The sequence below is a fragment of the Tupaia chinensis genome, unplaced genomic scaffold (assembly GCF_000334495.1).
Source record: "Tupaia chinensis unplaced genomic scaffold, TupChi_1.0 Scaffold000542_1, whole genome shotgun sequence".
NCBI lineage: Eukaryota > Metazoa > Chordata > Mammalia > Scandentia > Tupaiidae > Tupaia > Tupaia belangeri.
Window position 1 is genome coordinate 619039 of NW_006160055.1, and position 9927 is coordinate 628965.

The 9927-nt window shown below is 50.2% G+C and overlaps 1 protein-coding gene across 1 annotated transcript in view; it reads left to right on the forward strand.

Moving 5' to 3' along the window:
* TNS1 (tensin 1) overlaps positions 1–9927 on the forward strand; it is a 132231-nt gene that overhangs the window by 8756 nt on the left and 113548 nt on the right. Inside the window, exons 3-8 of the mRNA XM_027775313.1 lie at positions 119–290; positions 2537–2587; positions 3609–3731; positions 4138–4202; positions 5596–5679; positions 9791–9903. Of these exons, the coding sequence (XP_027631114.1) occupies positions 123–290; positions 2537–2587; positions 3609–3731; positions 4138–4202; positions 5596–5679; positions 9791–9903 (604 nt within the window). The 5' untranslated portion in view covers positions 119–122. The remainder of the gene's footprint in view (positions 1–118; positions 291–2536; positions 2588–3608; positions 3732–4137; positions 4203–5595; positions 5680–9790; positions 9904–9927) is intronic.

The following is a 9927-nucleotide window of genomic DNA, read 5'->3' on the forward strand; positions in this document are numbered from 1 at the left end:
GTCCAAATCCCAGGAGAAGAAATCAGGGTTGCAAATGGTGTCAGGAGTACCAGTATCTGGGGCTTGCTCTTGGAGCCTGGATTCCAACCTGGATCTCCACTATCTCCTGTCTCCCTAGAAACATGAGTGTGAGCCGGACCATGGAGGACAGCTGTGAGCTGGACTTGGTGTACGTCACGGAGCGGATCATTGCCGTCTCCTTCCCCAGCACGGCCAACGAGGAGAACTTCCGGAGCAACCTTCGCGAAGTGGCACAGATGCTGAAGTCCAAACATGGAGGCAACTATCTGGTGAGGACCTGGCTTCTTGCCCATTTGTCCAGTGCCCCTCTAGCCTTCCATCTGCTTGCTGCCTCTTCACTGCCGGTGTCTCTGTCCACCTGCCCTGTGCCAGCCCATCCTCTTCCCTTGCTTGCCCTGCCCTTCACCCTGGGCCTCTCATGGCTGAGTCTTCACTTGTCTGCCAGCTCTGTTCTAAGGAGTGTGTCTGCAGCTGGAATGCTGTGTGTGCACATGTGTGTCCATACATGTGTGAGTGCTTACTAAAGAGAGTAACAACAAAGTTCCTGTTATGGAGTGCCTACTATGAGCCAGGCACTGTTTAAACTGCATTGCCTCATTTAACCTGCATGGCAGTCTGGAAAGAAGTCACTTGCCAGAGCAGAGAGACGTGGGATTATTTGCCCAAGGTCACAGGGTAGGGAGGAGCAGAGCTGCCTCTGAGAAGTCTTAGGGCAGTGTTGCAGCTGCATGTGTCTAAGGATCTTGTGTTGCTGGCCTAGAGGAGCCAGCTCACCTAATGTAGACGAGGTGGCCAGTGGTGGTCTCCTCTAATGACAGGTCCTCTAATTACCTATGCTTGGCCCCAGAGGAGGACATGTGGGCTGGACCCTTGGACCAGATTTGTGCACCCTCAAGAGACTGCCCTTGAAAACATCCCAGGGTATTTGAAGTGGAATGTAGGAGACTGTATTAGTTTCCTATAGCTACTGCAACAAACAATCACCAATTTTGTGGCTTTAAAAAACAAACGTATACTCTTGCAGTTTTGGAGGATGCAAGCCCAATGTTAAGATATTGGCAGGGCTGTGTTCCTTCTGAATTCTATAGGGGAGGACCCTTCCTTGTCTCTTCCTAGCATCTGGTGGCTTATGGCAATCCTTGGCATTCCTTGGCTTGCAGTGTGTCACTCCAGTCTCTGCCTCCGTCTTCTCATAGCCTTCTCCCTTGTGTCTCCGTGCATCCTTTCCTCTTATAAGGACATCAGTCATTGCATTTAGGGCTCACCCTAGATCCAGGTTGATCTCATATTGAAATTCTTAACTGTTTACATTGGCAAAGGCTCTATTTCCAAATAAGGTCACGTTCTGAAGATGTGGATGGTCATGAATTTTTGAGGACACTATTCAACCTCTGTAGAGAGCCATCTGTCAGCTGTGTTGAAGCATTGATAAGAGCCTGGCCTTAAACGTTTTAAAGTCCTGGGTTCAAATTTCTGGCTCTGCCCTTACTAAATATATGATCTTAGCCACTTATCCTCAATAAGCCTTAAGTTCTCGATCTATAAAACGATCCTAATAATACTATCTATCTTTCATGGTTGTTGAGAGAATTAAACCAGCTGTTAGATATAAACTCCTGAGCATGGGTATGGCAGGTGATGGTCATTGTTAATTTAATAAAGCGTGTTGCCTTTAGGATATAAGAATGCTCTAGAAGCCATCTAAGACCCCGGTTATAGGAGAGGAGTCCTGGACTGTGGGTCTCTGTGTTTGCTATCCTTTCCCCTGTTTTTGCCTATTCCAGAATGGACTGTCTTATTTCTTGAGGAGACAACACAGTGATCTTTGAGTTTCCCAGGCAGCAGCATGGAGGTGGGGAGTTGTGCATGCACCTTCAGAAGTGTAGATGAGAATTCCAAGATTGGGGCAGTAGGGGTGGGATTCCATGAAGTGTGGTTGGCATTGAAGGGGATGTGCTGGGAGAGACATGCCAGGGTCTGACAGGGCCCACCCAGGATGGTTTCACCCTTTGGGGGAGAGTGACCAATGACAGAGAAGTCACATCTTCATGGGGTAAGGTTCTGAAGTCCACATGTGATGTGAAAACCACAAATGGCCAGATACTTGCCATGTAGTGCCCCTAGATTTGGATCCATATTCTTGTCATCTTCAGTTCAGGACATCCCGCAGGGAGTATTTCTCTCCTTCCTCCCTTTTCCTGAGAACCTGTCGTCTGAGTTCCTGTTGGTTCACGTGTGTCCGATGGGACTCCATTGTGTTCCGTGTGTAGATAGGTTTCCATTGGGGAGAGAGAGTGGAAGTGAGCACAGGAGGGCCAGTTTGTACATGGCTGGCCTCTGGCTGTGAGGATGATGATGCAGCACTCAGCAGGGGTCGGGGGGGTGGGCTCTTTAGAGCAGTTGGAGGTGACACCATAGTCCCCAGTGTGACCAATGGGCTTCCTTGCCATGGGCTCTTTCCTGTCCCAGCCCTCTTCACCCTTACCTCTTCATGGTCTCTTCCATTTTCTTCTAGCTGTTCAACCTCTCTGAGCGGAGACCTGACATCACGAAGCTCCACACCAAGGTGAGCCGATGGTGTTCTGGGGTGAGGAATTCTCTCCACATGGAGACAGATAGGCTCCCTCTCTGTGGTCCCCCCATCAGAATCTGGGGCAAAGTACTGTGACAGTTTAAAGTGCTATCTTATATTTGGAAAATTGAAAATGTTTACTGTTTCCATAATGCAAATTACAGAAAGCAAAGCTTGAGGCAGCAATTTCCTACCCAGCTCTACTCCCCGGGGAGCACACAGAATATTTGAGGTGAGGCTGGAGTGTGAGGTTTTTAATTTTTGGATTTCAAACTTTAGATTTTGCTGCCAGTTTTTATTTTGCTCAGTGGGTTATGTTGGGAAGTTTTGCCATTGATGTCTGCTCCTGGCTCCTGAATTCTGGCACCTGCTGCTCTGTGACCCTTCTCTGGGCCTCAGTCTGTGCCTCTGAAAGTGGACAGACTGGATTAAGTATGATCTATGGGCTCTTCCAAGCAATACTTCTATTGTATTTAAAGTTTTGTGAATTTAGAAAGGTTTTGAGGTGCCTGATATTCAGGTCTGCCTTCTGGGCTCTTCAGACTTTTCTCAGCTGTCTTGAAAATGCATGGTTTGTATGTCCAGGGCCCCAAAAGGAGGTTGGGCATCTGGGAGCCCTTTGCTTTTTCCTCAGAACTGTCTGTGGGAAGAGAGCTGGAGTCTGTGCTTAGGGCCCACAGCACATTTTGAGTTCAGAATTGTATAGAAGAAACCTTGAGATGGTTGACTTCAAGCCTTTGTTTTACATGCAGATGAGGAAACTCAGGCTGGGAGAGGGGATGTGACCTGCCTGAGTCCCTACAGTCAGTGCCAGAGCCAAGATCCAGGTTTCTAGTCCTGGCCAGTGTCCTTTGCCCCCTGATCTCTGTCCTCCAGCTGGGCTAATGGTGGGGCAGGAGCCAAGTGCCTGCTGGTGGCCAGTGCCTAGATGCTGGCACATGGTATGTGCTGTTCCAAGGGCCTGGCTGACTCTCCTGGGCTCCCATCCTTGTCTGACTCTTGGCTTGGGCTGCAGGTACTGGAGTTTGGCTGGCCAGACCTACACACCCCCGCCCTGGAGAAGATCTGCAGTGTCTGCAAGGCCATGGACACATGGCTCAACGCAGACCCCCACAATGTTGTTGTTCTGCACAACAAGGTCAGTGTGTGTGTGTGTGTGTGTGTGTGTGTGTGTGTGTGTGTGTGCAGACATGTGCTTACATGCACCTGAGTGTGTCCTTCAGTGTGTATACCTGCCTGTGTCTTTGCGTTGTGTGAGCATGCAAGCCTATCTCTGTGTAGTCTTCTTTTTAGGGGATTATAGATTCTGTCCCAGAGGATACCCCCAAGGAGTGGGGGTGTTCCAGATTGTGACTCTCAGCAATGCATGATCTGCTGTGTTCTTCTGTTTGAGGCTCAGCCTTCCCCTCACTTGAGTCTCCCTTGTTCTTCTGTTCTCACTTAGAGCCTCTTCCCAGCCCCTGCCCCCTTTCCTCCTAGGCTCTGGGGCAGCAGAGCCAGCTTTAGAAATAACATAAAGGCTTATGTGTTTTGGGCTCTTTCAGGGAAACAGAGGCAGGATAGGAGTGGTCATCGCGGCTTACATGCACTACAGCAACATTTCCGCCAGGTAAGGGGGCCTGAGTCTTCCAGCCTCTGCTCATTGACAGTATGGCCCTAATCTCCATTTACCCATGGCCTCTCCCTTCCTTGAGTGGGAGGAAAAGGACAGAGGGGATGAGAGGTCGCAAGGATGGGTGCAGGAGCTCCCAGAAGAAGAGGAAGCAGGTGCCTGTGGACAGAGGGCAGGAGAGAGGAGAGTCTGTCTCTCTGGGGCCCTGGCTGGGGAGCCTTGGTAGGCAGGCCCAGTTATGGGCACCCCACCCAACCTGCTTCTGTGGTCCACTTCTCCTTATCAGACGGCCTTTTGTTTCCCTGGGCGAGCAGGGAAGGAGTCTGAAAGAACTGAGTTTGGTGGAACCTTCTATCTCATCCATCCCTACTTCTGGCCACCTCGTCTAGGTGTTTTGGAGCAAGAATAGGAAACAACCAAGTGAATGATTTTGCAGGGAGGCAGAGAGATTCATTCGTTCATTTGTTCATTCCTTCAGCAATGTTCCAGGCACTGTTCTAGGTCCTGGGAAGACAGCAGTGGGCAAGGCCAAGTCACTGCCCTCATGGACATTAAACCATAGCAGGTGAAAGGTCGAAGAGACTAGAGAACAACACTGGGTGAGGGAAGGATGAGGTGATCATGGAGCAGGGACCTGAATGAGGGGGGGTAGGGAGGTCTGAACCCTGTAGAGTTTGGGAATAGGCTTCCTAGACTGAGAAGAGGAAGGACAAGATGAGGTGGGATGGGAGGGACTGGCATGTTTGGAGCCAAGTGAGTGAGGGAAGGGGAAGAGGAAAAACAGCTGGAAGGGGCCAGAGCTGCGGGCCTTCTAGGCCTTGATAAGGGCTTTGGAGTTTATTCTAAGAGTGATGGAGTCACTGGAGAGCCAAGAGGAGCTATGTGATCTTGTATTTCAAAATGGTCTCTGCGAGCACTCTCGAGGATGAGTCCAGTAGGATTAGGAGAAACTCACCCCAGCTCCATCTTTGCTTAATGGTGAACACCTCCTGCCTACCTCCTGTGTGCCCACATGTGCCAAGCTCTTTATGGATGCTAAGCTCCATAGTAACTTTTGAGAAAGGTGCAGTTATCACCCTTACTTGACAGATGGGGAAACGAGGTTCTGAAAGACTGACTAACATGTCTCAGGACTCAGGGCTGGTAAGTGGTTCATCTGAGCTGGGCTCCTGGGCTCCCAGGCTCCCAGCACTGGAGGGATTTGGATGGAGAGATGCCAGAGTACTCTTTTCTTGAAAGCTTTTCAGGATGGCTGGAAGGGGAGACTTGTCCTCCCACCAAGCACTGTGGCTGTCTATAGGACCCTGTAGTTCTTGGAGAACTGGGGTGGAGAGACACGGGTCTCTTGGGCATGAAGTTGGCTCCTCTGACCACCTGTCTATTCCCACAGTGCAGACCAGGCCCTGGACCGGTTTGCAATGAAGAGATTCTACGAGGATAAGATTGTGCCCATTGGCCAGCCATCTCAGAGAAGGTGGGTCTCTGGGGCTCAGAGCCCAGTGCATGCAGGTGTTCATGCAGTGTCACGGGGACTAACTTATACACCCACAGGTGCAGCCACCTGCATCTAGGTGAGGGTATACCAAGCACAGGTCTGGAGTGGTGTGAGCTCTGCATGTGCCCACAGATTGGTCGGGTAGTTGGCTCTTAAGGCCTGTGTTAGACAGCAGTGGAACATCCTGGCAGAAGTATCCATCTAGGAGGAAAAAGGTCTTGGTTAAGGTGTTGTTTTAACCTGGTTGTGAGAGTGCTTCAATGTTTGACTCAGCCTATAGGAGCCTGATCACTGCTGCCTGCCCCGGGGGAGGTCACAGAGACCCATGACAAGGGTCACCTGCTGTTGGGAGAGTTCAAAAATTTTGCTGAGGGCTCTCAACCAGGTGGTCTTCTTGGAGTCTCACAAGAGTCCAGGCAGGAGACAGGGCAGGGGTGGTTCCATTCATTTATATAGTCATTTAGGTCCTTGACTCTAGTTCCAGGAACTGAGATATCTAGGTGCACAGGACAAAGTCCTTTCCCTTAGACAGAGATGGACATTACATAAGTAACCACACAAACAAGGTAGTTTCAGATAATAGCTAGTTGTAGAAAACAAAGAGAATAGAGTACTGCAGAGATGGAGGCTGATTAGAGGAGAATGGGATTATTTTAGTGGAGGGGATCAGGAAGGCTTCTTGGGTCCAACTTGGAATAATGATGACTATCTAGAGCTTCCCCCTTGTGCAGATGAGAAGCCTGAGGCTAAGGAAGGGACATGGTCAGAGTTCATAGAGATGGTGGTGGAGATGGAATGTACGCGAAAGCCCAGCAATACTTAGACCAGGGTAGAGTACCCGTGGTGCACTACCCACTGTCCTGGGGAATTCTGCTCTGTGGATGATGCTTATTCAATGATGTCTGGTTCACAGAAGGCATAGAGCTTGGTGGTCTTTGGGAAGGCTGCAGCCAGTGGGTGAAAGATCCAAGCCTAATCAGGAGACCTGGAGAACAGGATGCAGGCTCAACTCCTTCTGTGGCCTGGGGCTGTAGGCTGGCAACCTGCCCTGATGTGGCAACATCATTGTGTGCACTGAAGACCCAGGTGCTGAGTCCGTTGGCCCAGGGCCGTGGAGCTTAACTCTAGCGGGTGATACCCAAGTACACGATTAGTCAAGATTGTTCAGATAGGGATCAGTGCTTGAAGAATAAAAGAAACCGTGATGTCTAGAGAGTGGTAGGAGTGGGTGTGGGGGGGCTGATGTAGATCAATGGACTTCTTGAGAGGGTGGCATGTGAAGCCAGACCTGACTGGGGAGAAGGAAGTAGCCTGTGATGGTCTGGGGTACAGAATGCAGGCAGAGGGAATAGCAAGTACCAAGGCCTGGAGGCCAAGGCATCCTTCTGCTGTTCCCATTCCTGGAAACACTGGCTGGCCAACAGGACTCCATAGCAGCAGGTCTTGGAGCTTTCTAGCCTCACCATTCTGAGGGTCCCTAAAACACATTCTATTCCCCCTCATTTGGGCGGCTGGAAGGGTGTCATCCACCACTGTCATGGGAAGCCCAAGCAGAAGTGAATGTGTCCCCAGGCAAACCAGCACCTTCTAATTACACAGAAGAGCCAACAACCAGCCTCTGGGCCTGCAATCAGAAACCAGGTATCTTTAAATGCAGAAAATTCTGCCCAGGCCCCCAGACACAGCAGCTGTGGACCGGTGAGTCTTCCAGGGAAGAAAGAACTATGGTCAGTGTTGGCTGCTCAGTCCTTGGCTCACTCTGTATGGATGCTGGTCTTAGTCTTGGTGTGACCCATGGTCTTGAAGGGACACTAGTAGAGAAGCATGCTGGTACAATGGCTCAAGGTGCCTTAGAGAGTGGCGGAGCTGTGGGGATCGGTGTTCGCGCTCAGGGACACGATTATTCAGGGATTCCATGGTGTTCAGTGTGAATTTACACAGTGAGCAGACGGAGTGTGCCCCTGTGCACACACTTTATCTGTGCCCACCTGGAAATTCATGTCTGCCAGGGGGTCTGCACAGGATGGGTCCTTCTGTCCGTGCCCAGATGTGAGCGCAATCCTTGTCGTTCTTGTGCATTTGATGCTACTTTCCCGCCTTCTTGTCAGTGTCACTTGCAGGGAATGGAGCAGTTGGAGGAGAGGCCGGGAGGAGAGAGGGAGGGAGGGGCTTTGCCTGTAGCTCTCCCATTCATTGTCACCCCACCCCCGGACTCATTGTCCACAGCACACAGACACATCCTGTTGGCATGATCAGGAGATCTGATAGGAACTGCCATTCCAGGTTTCCGGTTTGAGTAATGGGGTCGGGGGCTGGGCAGGGGCTTGAATAAGAGCTGACGCTGCCCATCAGATTATCTTGCTTGGGTAGTCTGAGGTGGCCCCACCCAAGCCCAGAGACAGAGGCCCACAGGCCTGGAGGTGGGCCAAGGAGCCAAGAGACAGAAGGGAAGCCTTGTCATGGTCATGCAGTTCCGGTCCCACCCTCCTTAGAGCGGCCCCGTTGGCTCTGGTGGAGTCTCAGAATGCTTGCTGATTGGTCTAGCTGACTCAGCTTGGTGCTTTCTGGCCATTCAGAAAAGGAGGAAGTGCCCACAGAATCAACAGCAGAAATATTGGCTTCTAGTTTTAGGCAGATGCATTGAACCCTGGACTTCTTTCCTCATCTCTCACCCACTTCCAGCTTTGTGTGTCTCTAGGAGGCCAAAACCTCTTTCTGCCCCTAATTGTCTGTCTCTGTGTTGAAGGAGAAGTGGGTTCATCTTTCTGTACCTCCAACAAGAACTTTGTTAAAAAAGAGTTGGAGGATGTTGATCCTGGGGATAGGATTACTTATTGAAAGTTCATTATCTCAAATACCTAATGAAATTATTGATAGCAAGGGCCTTCATATACTTCGTGTGATACAAAAAAAGTTAAGAACTGGGACCAGCAGGTGGCATGGTGGTTAGGGTGCTGGACTCCCACATGGCCAGCCGTAGTTCAAGTCCTGGACCTGGTGGCTTGCTTTCTCACTTTCCCTTTCTCTCTCTCTGGTCAAAAATTAAGCAGTAATAATAATAACAAATAAATTCAAGTAAGTACTTTTTTAAAAAGCAGAACTATAGTTATCGGCTCTTACTCTTTGCTGCATTATCATGTAGCCGATGGATCTGTGGGGACAGAACCAAATATAAGCATAGGTTTTGTATAAGGTGTCCTAATTGTTTGATGGTTGGGCAGCATGCCACTCAGTATTGAGAAGCTAATGGTGCCTGTCAAGGATTCTTGGGAGGAATTTTGGTCCAGCAGGAGAATCTTTGGTTGGGAGTAAAGCAGGAAAAAGATGCTTGTATTGACCACTAGGAGGCGCACGAGACCTCCAAGTGGGATGTGTACTTGCTGCCGCTCCAGGTCTAGGAAACCTGCTTGCTCTTCCTCCCTGAACTCCAAGCAGCAAGGGAGGCCTGTCGTGGGGCAGGGACCTCAGCTTCCAGGAGCTGAGGTGGGTGTTGTAGGGGGTAGGCAGGCAGCCTAGGGCAATGTTCTAATTAAGCAGTAATAATAATAACAAATAAATTCAAGTAAGTACTTTTTTAAAAAGCAGAACTATAGTTATCGGCTCTTACTCTTTGCTGCATTATCATGTAGCCGATGGATCTGTGGGGACAGAACCAAATATAAGCATAGGTTTTGTATAAGGTGTCCTAATTGTTTGATGGTTGGGCAGCATGCCACTCAGTATTGAGAAGCTAATGGTGCCTGTCAAGGATTCTTGGGAGGAATTTTGGTCCAGCAGGAGAATCTTTGGTTGGGAGTAAAGCAGGAAAAAGATGCTTGTATTGACCACTAGGAGGCGCACGAGACCTCCAAGTGGGATGTGTACTTGCTGCCGCTCCAGGTCTAGGAAACCTGCTTGCTCTTCCTCCCTGAACTCCAAGCAGCAAGGGAGGCCTGTCGTGGGGCAGGGACCTCAGCTTCCAGGAGCTGAGGTGGGTGTTGTAGGGGGTAGGCAGGCAGCCTAGGGCAATGTTCTTGGAGAAAAGAGATCAGGGATGACCCTGCTGTGGTCCAGGCCTCCTTCCCTCAGGCTGCCCCTCTTCCTGCTGCAGGTACGTGCATTACTTCAGCGGCCTGCTCTCCGGCTCCATCAAAATGAACAACAAGCCCTTGTTTCTGCACCACGTGATTATGCACGGCATCCCCAATTTTGAGTCTAAAGGAGGTACCTGCTCCAAACCCTCTAGCC